General features: G+C 37.9%; 5 protein-coding genes across 9 annotated transcripts; 4 read left to right on the top strand and 1 right to left on the bottom strand.

Annotated features, from left to right (window-relative positions):
* Positions 1-1,685: 1,685 nt before the first annotated feature.
* On the top strand, positions 1,686-2,398 carry LOC109863655. The gene is made up of 2 exons (XM_020444039.1): positions 1,686-1,844; positions 1,934-2,398. The coding sequence occupies exons 1-2, from the start codon at positions 1,686-1,688 to the stop codon at positions 2,204-2,206; spliced, it is 432 nt and encodes a 143-aa protein (XP_020299628.1). The 3' UTR covers positions 2,207-2,398.
* A 1,433-nt stretch (positions 2,399-3,831) lies between these two features.
* Positions 3,832-7,579, top strand: LOC109863554 (protein RRP5 homolog). 2 transcript variants are annotated; one of them, XM_020443824.1, is made up of 5 exons: positions 3,832-3,916; positions 4,034-4,113; positions 4,288-4,347; positions 4,453-5,014; positions 5,103-7,579. In XM_020443824.1, the coding sequence occupies exons 3-5, from the start codon at positions 4,288-4,290 to the stop codon at positions 7,457-7,459; spliced, it is 2,979 nt and encodes a 992-aa protein (XP_020299413.1). In that variant the 5' UTR covers positions 3,832-3,916; positions 4,034-4,113; the 3' UTR covers positions 7,460-7,579. The 2 variants fall into 2 exon arrangements, with proteins under 2 accessions (XP_020299413.1, XP_020299414.1); XM_020443825.1 differs by lacking the exon at positions 4,034-4,113 and having other exon boundaries at positions 3,837-3,916.
* A 135-nt stretch (positions 7,580-7,714) lies between these two features.
* On the top strand, positions 7,715-11,883 carry LOC109863553 (protein RRP5 homolog). Of its 4 annotated transcripts, none has more exons than XM_020443822.1 (5): positions 7,715-8,192; positions 8,309-8,395; positions 8,570-8,611; positions 8,733-9,306; positions 9,397-11,883. In XM_020443822.1, the coding sequence occupies exons 3-5, from the start codon at positions 8,570-8,572 to the stop codon at positions 11,745-11,747; spliced, it is 2,967 nt and encodes a 988-aa protein (XP_020299411.1). In that variant the 5' UTR covers positions 7,715-8,192; positions 8,309-8,395; the 3' UTR covers positions 11,748-11,883. The 4 variants fall into 4 exon arrangements, with proteins under 4 accessions (XP_020299411.1, XP_020299412.1, XP_020299409.1 ...); XM_020443823.1 differs by having other exon boundaries at positions 8,309-8,629; positions 9,397-11,537; positions 11,596-11,716; XM_020443820.1 differs by having other exon boundaries at positions 8,309-8,629.
* Positions 11,884-12,414: 531 nt separating this feature from the next.
* LOC109863552 lies at positions 12,415-17,855 on the top strand. Its single transcript, XM_020443818.1, has 10 exons — positions 12,415-13,033; positions 13,315-13,606; positions 13,683-15,678; positions 15,847-16,068; positions 16,171-16,294; positions 16,376-16,549; positions 16,627-16,894; positions 16,961-17,113; positions 17,208-17,350; positions 17,449-17,855. Exons 1-10 carry the CDS (start codon positions 12,849-12,851, stop codon positions 17,657-17,659), a joined length of 3,768 nt encoding a protein of 1,255 aa, XP_020299407.1. The 5' UTR covers positions 12,415-12,848; the 3' UTR covers positions 17,660-17,855.
* Positions 17,856-18,244: 389 nt separating this feature from the next.
* On the bottom strand, positions 18,245-21,886 carry LOC109863555 (serine/threonine-protein kinase PINK1, mitochondrial). Its single transcript, XM_020443826.1, has 7 exons — positions 21,544-21,886; positions 20,896-21,179; positions 20,244-20,806; positions 20,038-20,160; positions 19,537-19,954; positions 19,351-19,449; positions 18,245-19,247 (listed from the first exon to the last, which is right to left on the bottom strand). The coding sequence occupies exons 1-7, from the start codon at positions 21,677-21,679 to the stop codon at positions 18,990-18,992; spliced, it is 1,881 nt and encodes a 626-aa protein (XP_020299415.1). The 5' UTR covers positions 21,680-21,886; the 3' UTR covers positions 18,245-18,989.
* Positions 21,887-22,586: the final 700 nt, after the last annotated feature.

The raw sequence follows: 22,586 nt of genomic DNA, 5'->3' as shown, positions 1-22,586 counted from the left end.
CGACTTACGAGAATATGAGTGTCGTACAGAACTCGTGTGTGTGTGTGTTGCTGAATGTGTGTTTGTGTCCCGATGAATGCGTATCTGTGTAGCGCGCGAATGTATATGCTCTCGCGCCAAAACTCGCCAGAAATCACTTGAGATTTTTTTACACAAAAGCTTCGAAATCGAAAATCAACTTATACGCGCGTTCTCGACTCGTTTATCTTCACTTTTTTTTTTTACAAGTTTTGTGTGGGTGATTTAAAAATTCATCGATTCTCCGTTTTAAATATCTTCATAAGAGAAAAATTGCTTTGGTGGTTTCTGTCAAATTTTTTTTACAAGACACATGAGAGAGTCTGCCGCTTCTTTCCCGCAACCTCAGACGACTGACGGCTGACGGAAGACCGTTTTTTTTTTCTGCGAGATTCGAAATAATTTTCAAGGACTGTGCTTTTCGACGTTAGCAGCGCACGACTGATGTGCAGGAATGGCGCGAGATTGACGCTATAATCGATTGAAGATTCGTTAATAATGAGAGCGAGCGTGGTTTAAAGATCGGCTTGTAAAGATCCAAAATATACGCGCGAGTCCAGACACAAAAGTGGCAACGTAAACGCGGGGCAGGGGAGATACGTTAATAGTTCACGAAGTGCCTCTTCGGAATGGCGTAAGTGTTGTATATTTATACTGGCGTTACAAACTCACACCTGGACGCAAGAATAGCGCCGCGATCCTCATTCTTTTTCTTTCATCGTCTTCCAAGAGATATTTCTTCGATTCATATACATCAGACGAAAGCAATCGACTCGTCATATCTTTGCTCGGTTATTGTTTTTTTCGGATGGGGGTGGAGATCCGAGTTCCCGCCGGATCTAAAATGTGAATATCGTTTGTTAAGAAGATAATCTTCGAATTTAGATAATTTTTTTGCTTAACGAAATACTTAACGAGCCAAATCCGTGACAATTTCGAGCTTCAATAAACGTAAAATCGGTTTAAATGAATCATTGCGAGAAAACGCTATTATAGAAATCAAATCCAAGGTAAGGGAGGGATGCAAGCGGGAGTTGGTTACACCCGCCCCAATGCGTTACCGAATGTCATTCGCGCGAGCGAACGTCAAAGTCAGCATGCGCGCAGATGGCGACGGTAAAGAGAATGGACCAAAAAAAATAAAGCGGCGAGAGCACACGAAGAGGACCGGAGCTGTTTGTGTTTCTACGCGAGATGGGTGATTCTTGAAATGACAAGAAACAACTGGAATAATAACTTACATCTCGGAACAATACTCGCGGAGGGAAAAGCGTTTCTTGCTAGTAATCGTCGTTTAACGATGAAAAAGTAAAGACGTAAATTTTTTGAAGGACACGTCCGATCATACGCGATCATACACGTCTTTACCGTAGTTTCCGGAGAAAACTGAGAAGAAACAAAAGACCGATAAATAATTGTCGCCGGGACAAATGAAATTTTTTTCGCTGTATTATAAATTTTTGCATGAAACTTTGCACGCTCATTGAATAATTGACAAGTCACGCGATAGATTTCTACGGTGAGATACGTCGGAGCTAAATCAAAACGACGACTTTACGTCATTCTAATGGCCGTAACGATAAAGCATTAATTCGCAAGAGTTACTTCCGGTGTTTCTTATTTTGTTTCTTCGCAATTGTGTTGCCGTGAGATTATACACATATGATATGAAATACGAATACGGAATCTCGTTGTCACAATTACGTACGAGTCTGAAATACAGGAGCAAGGAGTATTTTCTGGAAAACTCGTTGCACGGCATATCGTACATCGTGGATTCATCGCTGCGGAAATGGGAGAGGTATTTATGCACATCACAATTTTATTTAACACTGTAACACAATGCGACAATGTAAAAATTAATAATAATACAATTGTCACAAAATATTATCAATAAAAATATAATAAAATGCAGAATATACTTATTTTGCGTAGAATATTATGGTTAATATTAACCGTGTCCTCACTGATTGCGACAATCTGGGTCATGTTGATAATCTGGGACAGATTTCAAAGAGAACCGACTATGAGCGAAGTCGATACATCCACCGAAAACATTAAACTCGATTTTCCGCAGATATTCCTTTGCCTCGATTGGTCACAACTGAATCATTCTAATTTAAGGGAGGCATGTATTTTTCCACTCCGCTTGACGCAAAACGCTTGCGTAATTTTTGATATTTTTTAAATATTAATTTTAATTATTGTTCGTGTGGCAAATATAGAATGAAAGAACTTTATACGAAAAAGTATACAACTGGCGATGGGGCGAAGCTATTGAACCGCTGCCAGATGAGTTGCAAGACGAAAAGAATTTTCGCAACATTTTTTATTCACTAACGCCCGACTGCGATGCGTTCTACGGTAATTGCACGTTCAGGTAAACTGCAACAAATAAAATGTTTTTCTTGTAAAAATAATTTTTTATATTGTTTTCTTACCAAATATATATATATATACATATGTACATTGTTGCGCCTTGTAATATTTTAGCAAAAAGGAGGAAGCATGTTCCAAAAGTCTCGCAAAAGTGATCACTTCCGTTGGTGCATGTTGCAAGTTCAACGCTTCGAGGATTCTTACAATAACAAATTCTTCCTGGGCGTTCTCCTTCGTGCCGGCGATTTATCCATTTAAGTAACTACATACACGATTGTTTATGTAGTCTCGATGTGTAATTATTGAAAATTTCATATGCTTTGTGTCACGAATATTTTTCGCGAGCTCTATTCAATGTTTTTCATCTTTTTCCAACAGATTGTATCTGATGAATAAAATGGACAAAGGACCGCAGCGCGATCAGAAACCGGTGGATGTGATTCACGAACCGGTGACGATCAAGATTGAAGCTTACATCACCTACACCACGTCGGATCTTCGAATGTTACGACGGTCCCAACGGCAGTGTCATTACGACAACGAGGCTCTGACCGTGAACAATTGCGAACTGCGATGTCTGTCTAACCGCGTGTTCGCGAAATGCGGCTGTGTGCCGTGGTTTCTGGCCGAGTTCGGAGATCATCGAGAGTGTTCTCTCTCCGAGTATTCGTGCGCGAATACAAATCGCACCGAGACGACAGACTGCGATTGTCTGCTGTCCTGCGATCATATCACGTATAATTGTCACCAAATAGCGGTCTACAACAATCTCGATACAAGCAAGGAAAGCGAGTTATGCAAAATTGATTTGAGCAAGTGGCCCATCATGTTTTTCAGAAAAAAAATGCGATTCAGTTACTTGGACCTGGTGGTCTCCCTCGGTGGTATCGCAGGCTTGTTTCTTGGGTATTCGATAATCACCAGCATTGAACTTATTTATTATTTCTCTCTAAAAGTGTACTGCTCCGCTATAGTGGAAGCGACACGCAAGAAACATAATATCATCAAGGTCTATGTGACAGAGCGCAAAGTGCCGTCTAAACCCGATGTAAATCCAATGTGTTATAATTATATCGATTGATGTTCATATCAAGGATTTGTTTTAACAGCATTTTTAAAAGATATAAAAGATAAAGAAAAGTTACCTGTAGTGACACAGATCTCCTAAAGAGACACACATCTACTGTATCTCGGAAATTATGTAAGTAAAAATAAAAAGATTGTTAAATATTTTCAAATCTGTGTGATGGATGCTGTATTTTTTTCCGTTAACTTCTTGTATCCACTATAGCAACTTTCTTTATTCCTCGCAACTTAAGTGTTCGGAAACTGTTATTTTTATCCTTCAATTTCTCCGCTAATCTCCTCGACGAGATTCGTATTTGACCCGCCTTTGTCAGACTAAGTTAGGTTACGGTTCTTCTGCGCAATGGTCAGCTACCCACGTGCCATGTGCATCGTGCTCCTAAATGCGTTGGATGCGGTTAGGTGAAAAATCGTGATTTGTACAGATTAAAAAGTGAGAGAACATTAGTGTAATGATTATTTAATTATTATGACTGATTACTTATATTAGTAAATATTCCTACAACATGTTCTGCAATAATATAACTAATATCAAATTTTAATTTGATAGGTTCAGTATTTTCTCAATAACCTACAAAGCGCGTACTAGTAGTTTTTTAAATTCAAGTAAGCCGGCTGAATTAAAACACGGTAAACATAAAGCCAATTTTTTAATTCATAGCTTGATTTAACGCAATATGCAAATGAAGTTTTTACAAAGCAAAACTGCATTTGCTCATATTGTAAATATTGCATTAAAAACAAAATTATTTTTTTTAGACATCTGGTATTTTCTACTTGCTATAATATCAAAACTTTTTTCAGATGACAATGGAAAGTTTCCCACGAGGAGGAAAAAAACTTAATGTAAAAAAATCTTTAGATGTATGTATACATTTACTCTGTGTTGTTTAATAAACACATCAAAATAAATCAATTTAAGTTACATGATCAAATATAAGTGAAATATATTTTTTTTATCTGCTTCAGCTATTGGATAAAAAGCGTCAGCAGAAGAAAAAACATAAAACCCAAACAATAAAAGGGAACAATAAAAGTACAGAGGACACATTTCTTCTCAATGTAGTACACTGTTTACGTAAACAGGATATACAGGAAGAAATGACGATTCTTGGTCGAGTTGATAATGTAAAAAGAGATGACATAGTTGTGTCTCTACCTGGTGGTAATTTAGGAATTGTAACGCCTTTCGATCTCAGCCGATCGTATTCAAACGGGATCAAACTTATATCTGACACCAGTACGGATCCGACTCATTTACTTGAATTTCAACCTATATCAAACCTGTATAATCTTGGTGATTACGTAGTATGTTATATCAAGAGAAAACATAGTGAAAATAACAAGATTTCTGTATCTCTGGATCCACAGTTAATAAATCAAAAAGTTTCTAGTAGTTTTCTCGCAAAAGGTGCAAAAATTGTTTGCACCATTATGAGCGTGCAAGAGAATGGATATGTGATTGACACGGGTATGATTAATGTCAAAGCATTTTTAGCTAGCGAGAATATTGACGACGGGAAGTCTTACTGTAAGTAAATGCAATTAGCGTATATATTCTATTAAATTAAATATTAATCTGTGTACAAGACAACTAATTGGCGTCATAATGTGTTCAGTACCAGGTAATCAACTGTTTTGCGTCGTTAAGAAGATAAAAACGGCAGATCATGTTTCTATCGTTCAACTGACAGCCAAGAAGAAGACAATTGATAAAGTCAGCACGTACGACACGATGTTCTTAGACAGTGTAACACCTGGAACGCAATTGTCCCTTCGCATTGTGAAGCGTATCAAGAATGGCTTCCAAGTTGCATTCGGAGAAAATAACATCGGTTACGTACACGACCTGTACTTGGACAAAGACATAAGTAAATACGAAAACGATATGGAAGTTACCGGCATGTTATTGTACGTGCTACCCATTGTGAAACTGGCGTATTTTTCTTTATTGATCAACGATCGTAAACAGAAATTCAATTACGGCGATATCGTAAATAAGGCCGAAGTTTTGCAAATAAGAGAAAAGGAAGGGATATTGGTCGGATTGCCTTCATCCTCTGACAAACCGTCCGTAAACCGTGCTTTTGGATTAGTACCTCGATACAAAATTGGCGTTCCGTTTGAGAAGATACCGACCACCTTCGCACCGGGTACCACACATAAATGCAGAATAATTGGATACAGGTGGATGGAACAGCTTCACTTGTGTTCGATGGAATACCTACTCTTGAAGGCAAAACTCATTTCCGATCTTAAAATTGGCGACGTTGTCAAGGTACAAATCACGGATGTTAACGACAAAAATCACGTATTCGTGAAAACAGAATTTATTCGAGGTTTTGTACCACCGGAACATGTGTCTGATAACTATATTGGTCTCACCAACGCAGTGCGCAAGCTTATCGGTAAATCTGTTCATGCGAAAGTTTTGAGTATAGATACTTGGACGTCTTGGGTAAAGTTTACCTTAAAAAACTCACTAATACACAGCGATTTTCCAATTCTATGCGACATTTCGCAGGCAAAATGCGGATCGATATATCACGGTACAGTGGTGAAAGTTGAAGAAAATTGCTCGATCATCAGATTTTATGGAGATGTTAAAGGAATTGTGCCGCACATCGCGGGTTCAGGCAATATGTATAATCGCATCATTGGCGAAACTGTTGCAGTGCGCGTTAAATCAATAGATGAGAAAAAAAAGAAAATGAAATTGGAGTTTGTTCCTGAAGAACCGGAGGATGTTGAGAGCTGTTTTTCTGTCGGACAACCAGTTGAAGGGATAATTATTGGACAACGGGAATTCGAAGACATGAACGGAATGCTTACCGTACAATTATGCAATAAAGACGGATCACACGAAAACGGTTTCTTACCGGCTGGTCATATGGCCCCGTGTATTAAGCTCGGTTGTAAATTGATGCGGGGGTACAAACTCGGAGATACAATTAAAGCTATTGTTTTCGCTACAAAGCCAGAGTTACTGTTGTCACGTACTTTCATACCTATACCTGAAGAAAGTAGTTTCAATTTGTTGAAAGTAGGCTCTTCAATTCTATGTTCAGTCTACGATTCATTGCAAAACATCGTGAGAGTTGTTTTGCCCGTTCAGGATTACGATAAATATGGAAGTGTGTCAAAACGGGACACCAGCAACTTCAAACTGTTGCAGAAACATCAGTTACTATATGCCGGAATTAAAGCTATTAACAAACGAGAGAAGCGATTACATCTGACGCTGAATTTGACCGACATTTGGGAAAGTACGCTTAACAATGACATGAAAATACATGCGTCAGTGGACGTGTTAGCGATGTATCTCAACAAAATGAGAGAATTAGACCAACTGATCGGAGACCATCCGCTTGCAAAGATAACTTTAGGTCAGAAAGTTTCTGGCGCAGTTGTGAGTTGCAATAGCGATGGTGTTGAGATACACGTGTGTGACGGAGTCAAGGCTATCGCAAAGAAGGAACACAGTTACGGTAACTATGAAATGGGACAATTAGTGAACGGTGTAGTCCTTTGGAAAGACGACTGTCTTTACGTGTCACTGGTACCGGGAGTAATAAACAGCATCAGCCCGAAACAAGATAAGCTGCCCGCACTTCCCCTCGGGATTACGTTGAGAGCCAACATTCTAATGATAACCGAGTGGTTCGTACTTGTGCTCGTGAAACGCGAAAATTTGAGATATCTGGCGTGTCTACCTGTCCGACGACATTTAAATCACATGTTTCCCGATTTGAAATGTTACAAAGTTTATGCAAAAGTTCGCGTGTATTGTGTAGCAGACAGAGACGAGTCCTCTCTCGTGCCAATCTGCATGCTGAAGTCGGAATTTGAAAATTTGAGATCTATGAGCAAAACAGTGTCGAAGTCAAGTTGCGACCTAAAAAGCAAACTGTCGAAGAGAAAGAAACTACCCGAAGAAAACGATGTGACTCGTTCAAAGAAGATGAAAAAAATCTGAAAACTTTGGAAGAAGAGCGAAGAAAGCGACAATTTCAAAACAAGAAATGAGAAACAAAGACACGATGTGTTAGAAAAATAAATACATGTTGAAGAATATTTTTTCGCGTGTACTTTTTCGCGTGTACTTTTTCCAATTTTATATTTTTCTTTTTTATGATCAATGTATGAATTGTAATAAATAATACATAATAATAATAATATAAAGTATAAGTAACGCGACAGACTTCATATAAAATAAATTATATAGAAATGAACTGAAAGAAAACTTCACAAATTCGTCAATCGAATTGCGTCATTTTTGCTCTTATAGGTAAGTTCCACTTGCCGTTCGTGAGCGTTACCCTATCTTTGTTTACCTTTCAATGAAAAACAAATGATTCTATAAACCTTGCAAACGACAAGTGGAACTTACTCTAGATCTCTTGGTGTTCTTATATCACCCCACTATGCTATTTCTCATTCCTACTACTTTTCTTGTCCAATCATCGCATCACTAAACAAGGGGTGCTTTCCACTTACTAGTGTGAGTGAGACACACTGATACGCTCTTTCTCACACTAATGGACACTGTGTTACACAATGTCGTCTGTATACGTGGCTGGAAAGCACCCTTCGTTTTTTGACCATTCCCTTTCCAGACAAGATAGAGAATGCGCAGTTTATTTCTGATATGTTTATGTGAGCTGAATTGGGTGTGGTTGGATAAGATCCTGATTTATATAGATTAAAAAGTAAGAGACCATTTTTTTTTTTTTTTTTTTTTAGTGTAATGATTATTTAATTATATTAGTAAACATTCCTACAACATGTTCTACAATAATATAACTATTATCAAATTTTAATTTAGGTTCAAGGTTTTCTCAATAACAAGTGTATGATAGTAGTGTTTTAAATTCAAGTAGGCTGGCTGAAGAGCATAAGAGCATAAGACACGGTAAACATAAAACAAATTTTTTACTTGATAATTTGATTTAACACACTATGCAAATTCAGTTTTTACAGAGCAAATCTGCATTTGCTCATATTGTGAATATTGCATTAAAAACGAAACAATTAGTTTTAGATATTTGTTATCTTCTACTTGCTATAATATCAAATCTTCTTTCAGATGGCATTGGAACGTTTCCCGCGAGGAGAGAAAAAACTCAATGTAAACAATTCTTTAGATGTATATATACATTTACTCTGTGTTGTTTAACACACATTACAATAAATCAACTTAAGTTTTATGATCAAATATAAGTAACTCATATATTTTTTATTTGCTTCAGCTATTGGATAAAAAGCGTGAGCAGAAGAAAAAACATAAAACTCAGACAAAAAAAGGGAACAATAAAAGTACAAAGGACACAAGTCTTCTCAATGTAGTACACTGTTTACGTAAACAAGATATACAGGAAAAAATGACGATTCTTGGTCGAGTTGATACTGTAATTAAAGATGAAATATTTGTGTCTCTACCTGGTGGTAATTATGGAAGTGTAACGCCTTTCGATCTCAGCCGATTGTATTCAGACGGAATCACACACAAACTTTTATTTGACACTAGTTTGAATTCGACTCATTTACTTCAAGTTCAACCTATATCAAACTTGTATAATCCTGGTGATTACGTAGTATGTTATATCAAGAGGAAATATTGTAAAGATAACATTTTAAAGATTTCTGTATCTCTGGATCCGCAGTTGATAAATCAAAAAGTTCCTAGTAGTTTTCTCGCAGAAGGTGTAAAAATTGTTTGCACCATTATGAGCGTGCAAGAGAATGGATATGTGATTGACACGGGTATAGTTAATGTCAAAGCATTTTTAGCTAGCGAGAATATTGACGACGGGAAGTCTTACTGTAAGTAAATGCAATTAGCGCGTATATATTCTATTAAATTAAATATTAATCTGAGTACAAGACAACTAATTAGCGTCATAATGTGTTCAGTGCCAGGTAATCAATTGTTTTGCGTCGTTAAAGAGATACAAACGGCAGATCACGTTTCTATCGTTCACCTGACAGCCAAGAAGAAGACAATTGATAAAGTCAGCACGTACGACACGATGTTCTTAGACAGTATAACACCTGGAACGCAATTGTCCCTTCGCATTGTGAAGCGCATCAAGAATGGCTTCCAAGTTGCATTCGGAGAAAACATCATCGGATACGTACACGACTTGCACTTGGACAAAGATATAAGTAAATACAAAAACGATATGGAAGTTACCGGCATGTTATTGTACGTGCTACCCATTGTGAAACAGGCGTATTTTTCTTTATTGATCACCGATTGTAAAAAGAAATTCAATTACGGCGATTTCATAAATAAGGCTGTAGTTTTACAAATAAGAGAAAAGGAAGAGATATTGGTCAGATTGCCTTTCTCCTCTGACAAACCGTCAGTAAACCATGCTTTTGGATTAATACCTCTATTCAAAAGTGTTTTTCCGTTTGACAAGATACCGACTATCTACGCACCGGGTACTACACATAAATGCAGAATACGTGGATACTGGTGGATAGAACAGCTTCACTTGTGTTCAATGGAATACTATACCTTTTGCCTACAGTCGGAGGCAAAAGCCTATTCATTTAGAGATTTTAAAATTGGCGATGTTGTTGAGGTACAAGTCACAGATGTTAAGAAGAATCACGTATTTGTGAAAACAAAATTTAGTCGTGGGTTTGTACCACCGGAACACAACAACGGTGCGCGTCAATTTATCGGTGGAGAATCTATTCGGGTGGGAGTTTTGAGTATAGATCCATGGACGTCTTGGGTAAAGTTTACCATGAGATTGTACAGCGACCTGCCGATTCTATGCGACATTTCGCAGGCGAAATGCGGATCGATATATCACGGTACAGTGGTGAAAGTTCGAAAAAATTGCTCGATTATAAGGTTTTACGAAGATGTCAAAGGATATGTGCCGCACTCCATATGTCCAAGGTGTTTTGATAATCGCTCCCAAAAAATTGGCAAAATTGTAAAAGTACGCGTCAAATCGATAGATGAGAAAAAGAAGAAAATGAAATTAGAGTTTGTTTCTACAGGACCGCAGAATAATAGTGTCTCCATAGATCTCGGACAAGAAGTTCGTGGGATAATTATTAGAAAACAGGAATTCGGAGACATGGACGGGATGCTTACCGTACAAGTATACATTTCTAACGAAATATACATAACCGGTTTCTTACCGGCAGGTCATATGGCTCCTTGTATTAAACTCGGTTATAAAATAATGCGGGAGTATAAACTTGGAGATATAATTACAGCCTATGTTTTTAATACAGTACCAACGTTACTGTTGTCACGTGCTTACAAGTTCAAATTCGATGCAAATAGATTCAGTTGGTTGAAAGAGAACAGTTTTATTCTATGTTCAGTCGACGATATATTAGAAAGCACCGTGAGAGTTGTTTTACCCGTTAAGCAAATATATTGCAAATATGCAAAATTGTCAAAACGAGACACCAGCAACTTCAAATTGTTGCATAAACATCAGTTACTATATGCCAGAATTAAAACTAGTGACAATCAAGAGAAGCGAGTATATCTGACGCAGAATTTGACCGAAATTTGGGGAACGCTTGACGAAGATAGGAAAAAAGATTTATTGACGACCCCGTTAATAGCGTATCTCTACGCAACGAAAGAATTAAACATGAGATTTGAACAACTGGGCCACCCGCTTGCGAGGATAACTTTAGGTCAGACAGTTTTTGGCGTCATTGTGAGTTGCGATAGCGACGGTGTTGAGATACGCTTGTCTGACGGAGTCAAGGCTATCGCAAAGAAAGAACACAGTTACGGTAACAATAGAAACGGTAAGTTGGTAAACAGCGTAGTCCTTTGGAAAGACGACTGTCTTTACGTGTCTCTGTTACCGGAAGTAATGAACAGCATCAGCTCGAAACAAGATACGCTGCCCGCACTTCCCCTCAGGATTACGTTGATAGCCGAAATTCTAATGATAACCGAGTGGTTCGTACTCGTGCTAGTAAAACGCAACAATTCGGGATATCTGGCGTGTCTACCTGTCCGGCGAAATTTAAATCACTTCTCTCCCGATTTGCCATGTTACAAGGTGCATGCTAAAATTCGCGTGTATTGTGTATCAAACAAAAACGATTTCTCTATGCCAGTTTGCATGTTGGAGTCGGAATATGAAAATTTGAGAGCTACGAGCGAAACAGTATCGAAGTCAAGTTGCGGCCCAAACAGCAAATCGTCGAAGAGAAAGAAACTGTCCAACGGGAACGATGTGACTCGTTCAAAGAAGATGAAAAAAATCTGAAAACTTTGGAAGAAGAGCGAATAAAGCGACGATTTCAAAACAAAAAATGCGAAACAAAGACACGATGTGTTACAAAAATAAATATATGTTGAAGAATATATCTTTGTGATGCGTGTACTTTTTACACTTTTGTTTTTTTTTTATGAGTTGTAATAAATATATTTAATATTAATAAAAAGTGTTAGCAACGCGACAGATTTTATATGAAATAAATTTATATAGAAGTGAACCGTGAGAGAGCTACAAATTGTTTTACATACCTAGTATTTCGTGTTGATTTTTTTAATTTATGTTTCCAAAATCCCAATGTTTAATAAATAATGAAATCGTTACGTATAATACAGTTCTTGTGTTAAAATTTGAATTCGCCGATTTAGCGTTTTCAACCGGTACGAAGTGAGTCGCTCCCTATTAATGACGTCAATTTGATAAACCGACCAATCATCATCAACTCTTGGGGCAGCGGCGTACAACCAAAATGACAGCTGTCATGTGAGTAGCTTAACATTGAGTGCGTTCAGACAACTCAACGGTTGAGAGATCATCACTTATGATAGGATTATTCTTTAAAATCTGCTTTGGTTCCAAAAGTATGATCCAATCAGAAGTGATTATCTCTCAACCGTTGTGCAACTGTTGAGTTGTCTGAACGCACCCATTGTCTCGACCAATCAGCGTCTAGCATAGCAGTATGCTACGTTCCGCAAAATATGAATATGGCGACTTTGTGCGAGATGCTCATTGGTCGACACTGTCTTATGCTATACACACACGGCTGTGTCATTTCGTGTGTAACGACCCGAAGTTTCATGAAAACGTCATTGCAAAAGTCTAAACTGCACATGCGCGAAAAAACCGCGCGTCTGCAGTAGTTAGCTTTGGAAAGAAAATGAGTTCGGGGAGACCTACGCTGACCTACATGTCGGCAACTGGGACGTTTACAAACGTTTTGTAATGTAAATGGTGATAGGAGACTCATTTTGAGTGTGATATTGCGCGATTTTTGCAAAATAAATTTTTTTGCTCTCCAACACAAGATTTCTCGTTGTTTTAAACAAGTAACTTCAATAATTCATGATGTGTACACTGTAACTAGAAAAAATGTTCAAAAAACCACTTCGAACTTATCAGAGAAAAAATGCGAAAAGTACTGTTATAGGTTTAGAAGTGCCTATTTTACTGATTGATAAACATAACGTAGAAACTGACCATGTGAAAACTTCATTTAACGATTCTCTGAATGATCCGTTTGAAACGACGTTTGACAGAATTGCTAAAGGAGCAGTGTAAGCAAGTTTAAACATATGTACAGTCAAAGTTCTCTAAATTTTCTTTCTAGTTTGACAAGTTGGAACTAGATTCTCTCTCTCTCTTTTTCCTTCTTTCAATAAGTAATTATACAGAAGATTAGAGACAAAATTTTGTGAAGAGTGCAAAAGACAAAAATAAGGAAGTTTGACTGTATATAAAATGTTAAAATTAAATATACATAGTTTTAGCAAATGCACTAATATTGTTACTCAGTAACAACATTCTCATTTTATAATTTGCGTGTTATATATTTCAGTGTACCTCCTCGCCCACCAGATGAATATCAAGATTCCTCATGGCACAGCAGCAGTGACAGTGATACTAATATTAACAATAAAAGCAAGAAGTTTTGTGAACCTATTTTGCCTATTTCTCCTGTGTGCAATAATACATCTAAAACACACTCAAATATTAAGACTAGGAAACACAGAAGTCCAGCAAAACATAAGAGAAAAGTTGTGGCTTCAAAGAAAACAGTGTCTAAAAGAACAAGAATAAGTCCAGGGAGTAACATTCAAGAAAAAACTGAACAACCACAAAAAGCACAGGTATGTAAAGTCTACATAAGAATGAACATGGTTCGCATTCCTTAACTGTTTATTAATATTGCACTATAATAAAAAGGGACGAAGGAACCAATCAAATCGCACGCGAAGAAACAAACAGAGACAACTTAAACAGTCTAGAAACTTGCGCAATAAAGAAAGATTAGATGTTTATTCTTATGTAAGTATTCAAGAAAATGCTACAAAGAAAACAGATATTTCGTGTAACAGTGGAAAGAAGTATTCAGGCCAGAATACTTCAACGACTGATGATGGAATTTCTTCACATGACGCCTGGTCTGATGCTGATTCAAAATACACGTCAAATTGTGCTAAAGATATCAGACCGTGTTTTGTTAAGTTGAATGCTGTTCAGCACACGTTGCATAAAAAGAAATCTTCAAAAGACAAGCGAGATTCGTACTGTGACACAACAAGTTCATGTGCGAATACTTCAGAGACTGACAAAAATAGTTCCACGATAAAAAAGACTGACGCAAACTTGATCTCAGTTAAAGACGACAATCCCGTTAGAAACTATAAACATAACTTGTTCGAATCATGTTTCGTAGTGTTAGACGATAATGTTGTTAAATCCTGGATATTAAAGAATAAGAGGAGGGTAAATTCTGTGATTGCAGCAGAAGACGAGAGAAATTCGCTTAATTTATCAGAAACCGCCGCTTGTAATAATAGCACGTTTTATTCATATGTTACGAGAAGTAGAAACAATTCAGTAAAAACTAGTCCTGTAAGTGCAAAGCAAGCAAGAGAGACTGTAAAAAAAGTTGATGCGGCGTCTACGAAGAAAAGACAATTTATTATTTCTAGCACTCCCATTAACAAGCGCGTAAGACTCGACAGGCTTCCCATCTGTTCGGTATTATTGTCTCCAATTAATAATACTGTTTTCAATATGCCGCATTCACTTGTGCAAACAGACGAATTTCCCGAGCAAGATATCTCGAATATTGTATCTTCTGTTAAATTCGATAAAAAAGATTTTCGTTCGCCGAATAAACTTTGGGAAGAATCGGAAACAGACGTGCGAGAAAAGAAACAGACGCAAATCTCACTGTTAGACGCAACTCGGACACAATTAATTGGAAATTCATTTGACGGAAGTTTCGATGAACGTTCGGAGCGAGATATTTCAAATATCGTATCTTCCAATGAATCCGATGAAAACGATGTTTGTCCGTCGAGTAAACTTTCGAAAGAACCGGACACAGCCGTGCACGAGGAACAGACGCAGATCTTGCTGTTATCTCAGCAGGCGCGAGTAACCAGAAATTCCTCCGTCAAACTCGAGAAAATGCATCTTGAGGACAACCAAATTTACGTAGCACTCACACAGAAACTTGACGCACAAAGCGATAAGGCATCCATGTGTTCTCTGAGCGCGTTGTCCGATTGCTCGCGATCGTTGTTTAGCGAGACAATGACCAATTGTAAATATTTGACAGAGTCTGCGAGTGAAGATAATCAAATAAACGAATATTTATTGAACGAACATGCGACATTTGGAAATTCAGATATAACCCGTACGAGAGTGAAGTGCAAAAACAAAACTCAAGAAAATGAATCGATGTCGCAATCCGTAACAGATGCGAATACAAACATTTCCGAGAACTTTAAAGACCAAATCACCAACGGAGCAAACGTTGGTGAGCAGATTCTCGACGAAACGGATGGGACGCGCGCAATGCTCGCGGAATTGGAAGATCCGATCAGAGTCACGGCGAAGAGAACTCAATACGGCAGGTGGCAAATGAGTATGTCGGATATCTTCGAAAGTTTAATTAACAATTCCGCGCAGTCGAATAAAATTCTTGCTGTCGAAACAAGTGCAATAAGTTCCGAGATGAATTGTCTCGAAGCGGTAAATAATTTGTGCGATAACGAGGATAAAATGGGAATGGAAAAAATTTTTCTAAAATCCGGCAAACACTGGGCCAGATCTTTGTCCATACTAACCAATATAAACAATGAAGAAAACTTGGATAAAATGAGCGTAGGGAAAGGAAAAAAGTGGAGGTCCAGCGTCAGAGACGTGCTAGATATGCAGAAACAAGGTAATTTTGACAAAGTGTAGGGTGGCTCTTATATTTTCGACTTTTTAAGTTTTCTCGCGTCAGTAAATGGGTGGGATACTTCGCGCAAGTACATGTATATGAAGTAGGCGGTACTCTTGTGACAAATAGCTATTAAGTGTAGCTAATACCAACGATTGTTGCGCGCAGGGCTTCTTCAGAGTTGCTTGAAAGCAGACAAGGATGTTGTGAATTTGTCCTGCATTGACGTGTCTGATGTGCCGTCGCTCGACGCGAATAAGTGTATCGCGATCAATCCGACGAACCATGCCAGACTTTCCAAGAGAATCTCGGTGCGAATTGTACTCAACAATACAAACGCCAAGTGCGACACAAAAGACGCTTCATTTCTGGAAGCATTTGGAATATCACGTAAGCATTTACACGTGCGCCTCTTGTTCCGTGACGTGTATTTACTGTATACGTGTCACATGCAAAGTTTGTGTTCGTTGATTTACTGTCGGATATTTGCAGATCGAGAAAAATTGTCCGTACACAGCCCGATTATCGACAGAAAGTCCGTGACCGCGAGGAACGTTGTCCTGCAACGATGTTCACAGAACTGTTATCTACCCTTCTCAGAATGTTTTCCAGATTCGTACGTAGATAAGCTGTATTAAAATTACAATTTTTTCTTTGTGTTAATTTTATCGTTCAACCGTGTTGTTTTTATTGACAGATACTTGGAGCACTGCCATAAAATCGGTGAAGGCGTTTACGGAGAGGTTTTTCTGTACGAACACAATGGCACCAAGTCCGTTCTAAAGATTATTCCCATAGAAGGTAAAGAAATGGTCAACGGTGAGCCGCAAAAGAAATTCAACGAGATTTTGTCCGAAATTGTAATAGCGAAGTGAGTCCGAGTAAGAAAAAAGAAAAAACAACAAATGTTTTTCTTGTCAAGGAAGACTAAAAAAATGTGTATTGCAGAGAATTGGCTAATTTGAAATCGAATACTACGTACAGGACGGACGGATTTGTGGATGTCAAAAGTGTCAACTGTGTTGTAGGAAAATATCCAAAAAAGCTCGTGGAGCTTTGGAACATTTACGACGACAACAAAAAATCCGACAACGATTGTCCGTCCATGTTCGACGAAAATCAGTTGTACATCACACTCGAACTCAGTCACGGTGGACAGGATCTCGAAGCTTTTGTCTTTCAGACTGCTGAAGAAGCTTGTGCTGTATTTTTACAGGTTGATGCTTTGTTACCCTGTCGGCTGTCGCGCGTAATCTGCTATACACTAATTTCTGCTTTATAGATCGCATTTGCACTGGCGGTTGGAGAAAAGGCGCTTGAATTTGAGCACAGAGACTTGCATTGGGGCAATGTACTGATATCGAGAACGAAAGAGCCGTACGTATATTACAATCTTAGTGAGAAAGAAATCAAAGTTCCTAGCAAAGGAATGAAGGTATGTTTATTTAAAAAAAAAAAAAAAATGTACTCAGTGTCGTTACTTTTTTAATATCTAAATATCTAATAATCTTAGCAAATTTTTTTCCAAGGCGTCTATAATAGATTTCACTCTGTCAAGAGTATCATATGCAGGATGCTGCATGTATAATGACCTCGCGGTAGATCCGGCTTTGTTCACTGCGTATGGCGATTATCAGTTTGAGATTTATCGTCTTATGCGCGATAAACTTGGGTAAGTTTTCATTTTCGTTTAAAAAAGCTAATTTTTTTTTTTTTTTTAACTGCATACTAAGATAGACTTTTTGACATCGTTGATTTGAACGTGAGCAGGAATACGTGGCGAAAATACGAACCATATACGAACATTTTATGGTTACATTATACTTTGGACAAAATGATTACGGCAGTGAGATATAAAAAAAAGAATGTGAAAATACACAAAAATGCTATCGCTAAATTGAAAGCATTCAAAGACACGATTTTGCAGTATAACAGTGCATTCGACTTTGTGAATACTTCGACCGATATCGAGTATTTATAATAATCGGGATAAAACAAGAATTGTGTGTGTTAAAAACATTAAATTATAAAAGTTAATAAAAATTTTGTAAAATGTTTTACATATTTGCGCTTAGTGAATGACATTGTATATACGTTACTTTTGTTGTCGTAGACAAGAATGACATAGATGTGATAAAAGATAAATGAAAGCAAAACAATAAATGCTCATCAATCAATTTGTTTATTTCATTTGTTGACTTTCTCTTTTGCAAGATTTTTTAAAAACTCCACCAGGCGTAAGAGTACATAGTTTATATTTTCCACCAAGGAAAAGTTTGGTGGAAAAATAAAAGACTCTGATACAACAAAGCGATATGAGTTTTTTTACACTAATTTAGACTTTAGAAACTTGAAGCATTGAGCGCAAACAATGTAGCAAGTAAGGCATGCATGGATTGCTTTCGTGCTAAGAAAGCGTTAATCTATGTCTACGTTCTACATTTTTAACGAGCAATGAAGATGATACTTTTAGCACGAAAGTGAGCGCAGCCGTGGTGCAAAAAACCAACGTTACGAACATTCCAGTACATAGAACACTGATGTGAATTACAAAAATAAATCTCACTAAGGGAGATAAATTTAAAATATATTTTTTTTCGTACACTTTTTCTTAATTTTTAGCTAACATCATGTAATAACGTATTTTAACTTATTGAAGTTTGGCCCTATTTGTAACACAGCCTAAATTTAACGATTAAAATTTATAATTTTTTATATTCAACATACACATCTCAGTTTTCAGTGTTCTCAGTGTTCAGTGAGTTGCAATATTTTTGCACAAGTTTTCTTCGTATATTTTTATTGTTAAATATGTATACCAACGAACATGCGCCGAACAAATAAAACAGTACACAAAAAGGGAGTAAATATTCGTACAAATAAAACAATTTACAATTACTTTCTGTATTCCTCATTATTGCAAGGCACTAGAATCACAAAAGAGCTCGCACGACGACACTTCGAAAATCGATCGTCTCAAATCGTGCGACATTTGTAGCGAATATTACCCGCTTTTCAAAAAATTGCCCTTTTGTGCTTCTTCAAGTATCAAAATCAAATACTGGAAATTGTATATGAAAATAACAATGAAAGTCGTCTCAAGAGGAACAATTATAGAAAAAGTAACCATGGGGAAATATATATCCAAAGTAATCGAAATGCTAAAGAAAAAAAGCAATTTCGAAAATTGATACGCAATATACCGTGGGGATGATTGAATTTTTCCGTAAACTTTCTGCAAAGCATTTTGGCTGCGTCTTTTTTTGTGTAAGTATAACGATTATTGTTTATACTACCCTTCTCTTCTTCGATTACACGTTTCGATGTATCCACTTTAGGGCGGTCCTAATACTTGCCAGCGTTACTCTGCTCAGAAAACTCGCAATTAACTGATACTCCGGCATTGTGCGTCTTCCGCAAGAACGCGTTGAAAGCGTTCTCTTGTACTCGTTACGTCTCTCCTCGATATCACGGTCCGTACTGACGACCGGTTCTTGCAACAGGACCAAATTCGCACTTCGTCCCTCGCAAAGAACTTTCGTGGTCAGGCATAAGAGCCATTGCATGATCTATATTGCGTGCACATAAGAGTTTTTAGTTAAAAAGAAATTTTACTGAAATTACTCACGCGTCGGAAAAAAACAATACTCCGCAACGTGCGTTCTATTTTACCTCGTTGCTCGATGGTAACTGCCCCTCGCTTTTAAGCCAAAAACTAGGCGCCCACAAATATAGTTGAACTATAGTCGCCGCTAGTTCACTGTCGAGCCGCTGTGTGTTAAAAACCAAGCTCTTGTTAGTTTGATATAAATTTCTCACTTTCAATACGGCAGACTGTTAACATCTTATTGTACAAACCTTGTACAAACTTCTGGCCAATGTGTTCTTAATAACAGCGTTAATGATCGGCGGCACGTCGCTTGGTAGCGCGGGAAGCGCGTCTTCGGTATAATCACGACTGCTTAGAGCAGCTTTTTCACCCATTTTTCCTTGAAACGGATTTTGCATTCCGAATATCTCGTACGCTATAGTGCCCACAGTCCAGAGATCGGCTTTGGTATAGTTGATGTTGGTAAACGGTCCGGGTTCCGCCGTGATCACTTCCGGCGCCATCAGTGCGACATTCCCACCTTTATCGACGTCGTGAGTGTTGTAAGGTAGATAAAGTCCGTATCTTTTATCAGCCAGACAACAACCGAAGTCCGTCACAACCAAGGACGGACAGTTGTCAGTCTCTTCCGATAAGTCAAGCAGGATGTTATCGCTCTTCAGATCTCTAAATCATAAAAACAGAGAATGCAAAGTTGAATATCACGGGATACGCGACGTTGCATTTTACAAAAATGTACGATCGTTTACCGATGCGCTATGCCGTTTGCGTTCATGTGAACTACAGCTTCGAGAAGCTGGGCGAGCAGCAATATCGATACTCGGGTATTGATGTTTTGACTCGCCAAATAGTGTTTCAACGTGACGTCATACCTAAGACAACGTGACGTATGAGTGTGGGATTTTTGTAAATTATATTGCGTGAACGATAAAGTAAAATTATGTCTCTCAAAAACCTTTTCATCACTAGAAACAGGCTCATATTCCTGCCTGATCCCTCGGGATTGATTCTGACTGGTAAAGCGTCAGGATATATTCCCAACGAATCAGGCAGCGCTGGTATTCGATCGGCGAAGACGTAATACATCGCTACAACATTCGGATGCGGTGGCAGCGTCATTTTCATTTCCGCCAGCTTACGATCCCAGGAAGCGAACTCGTTGCTTCCGTGTTTTCTGGCGGGCACTGTTTCCTTGTACATGGCTCTCAGAATAGCAGCAGCGTTAGACTCGGCATCGTAATTAAACATCATTTTTAGGGCTAACGGAAACGCACTCATATCCTTTGTTTTGAAATCGATGTTTATCGAATCGTTATTTTCGTTCTGAGAATCGTCGCTTTCGTCCCGATCGGTATTCACATCGGCAAGTCGTGCCGCGTAAACAACAGCCGAACAACCTTTAGCAATAATAGGTCCGATTACAAAATTTCGTAGAGTCATAGTATTCTCGTCGAGCGCAATAGTTTCGTAATTCTTGTCATTTTGCGGCATGTTCCACTGCAACTTTGAAGCTGATTCCTGTAGAAAATAAATAAATATATATACATATGTATAGTTCATAGTAATTTTATCTTGTCAAAATATTAAATATCAAAACCAAAACTCACCCGTATTTCCCAACAGACACCTTCCAGCTCATCATCTTTAGTCAATATCCCAGTACCTGATGCTAACGACACACCGACAAGAGCAAAGAATGGCGCAGAATCACCAAAAACAAGTCTGGTTGCCGCTCGTCTTCTCAAATCTGCCGCGAGACTGTTGGTCACTCTTTTCAAGATGTTCTCAACAAAGATGCGTCGAGCGTGCGCTCCTAAGTAGCCAAGATGCCTTCCAGTACTCCATACATTGCCGCTATTCGGGCAAGGAAGGTTACTGCTCTGGGATTGGCCTATTATAAACACAGCCATTAGTATACTAAGTGCTGTCAAGTAATCTCTTTATCAAATCAAATAATCAACATTCAATCAACAAAATATGTTTGAAATACTTAATGTATAACACATCAACAATACAAGGTCAAACTTATCGTCCCACATTGTTTTTAAAATCATCAGTTATAAATACTCTATTTGTAACAACTATTGAAATACCTTTATGCAGTATTTTAGTAACACAATTTTGTTCTTATTATCACCATATCTGAAGATAAGCTTTATCATACTTGTTAATTTGAGTCATTAACATTTTTTTTGTTTGATACAAATATAGTCTTTGTTTCGATATTAGAGAAACGCAAAAGCAGTGTTGTTTACCTCTCTGGGAAACGTGTATCTTGTCGAGCTGTTTATCCGCGTATCCCTTTGAATAGAAGTGCTCGTTGTTTCGTAATGTGCGCAATATACCACGACCATTTTGCACAAGACGATAGACCACCGTCCGTATTGACATTTCTTCGCTCTTCTGGGCTGAGACAGCCCAGCGGGCTAATGTTCTTAATTCAGATACGCCCTTACAGCTGATGACGAAGCAAACGCGAAAGACCTACCGAACCTTCGCACCGTTTATTCCCGAACTGCGCAACTAGCGCAACAAAAAATTTTGACACGACCACTCGCACGCCGACGTACGCAAGACGTTCGTCATAAGTCATAAGAACAGTAGCGCAATCTACATGGCTGCAAATTTACGCAAAAACTTATGTTGATTGGCTATTCTCTGGAGAATTTTATTTTTGCTAGCCGAGTCTTTTTGTCGCAAACATAAAAAACGCAATAAAATTTTAAGTGAATTAGAATTCAGCCAATTACAAGACAGTCTTAAGTTTAGTGAATTTTGTTCTGATTGGTCAAATTGCAATTTAATTTCAAACTTCAATTCAAAGTCTGATACGGGAACTTTAGAGCCAATATATTTTTGATTAAGTTAATCTGCTGATTACATTAATCGGAAATAAAAATGGTTCTTGGGAGAGGTTTAAGTATTGGGTTGATTGCAACAATTGCGAGCGTAAAACAATATTTGCTATATAACTATCAAAAACATTTGTTTCTCGTTATACATATATATATACATATCACACATATCACATATCACATATATTACATATATACATATCACATATCACATGTATATATTACATATATACATCATTCCTTGTTACACTGCTTCTCAACGTAATCAGCAGCCAGTTGAGTGATACGGTTTACAGCCTCGGGTGAACCCCGTACTTCTCTTCAAAATTGATATATTTCTTGAGTAGAGTTTTCATCTTTCTGGCTGGAAGTGTCAGAGCACACGCTCGTTCCAACACTTTCCTGTAAACATGAACAACACACATTTGCCACACGGAATGTAT

This window comes from Pseudomyrmex gracilis, unplaced genomic scaffold (assembly GCF_002006095.1).
Source record: "Pseudomyrmex gracilis isolate BER0280 unplaced genomic scaffold, ASM200609v1 scaffold_11, whole genome shotgun sequence".
NCBI classification, from domain to species: domain Eukaryota; kingdom Metazoa; phylum Arthropoda; class Insecta; order Hymenoptera; family Formicidae; genus Pseudomyrmex; species Pseudomyrmex gracilis.
This window is presented reverse-complemented; position numbering and strand designations above follow the sequence as displayed.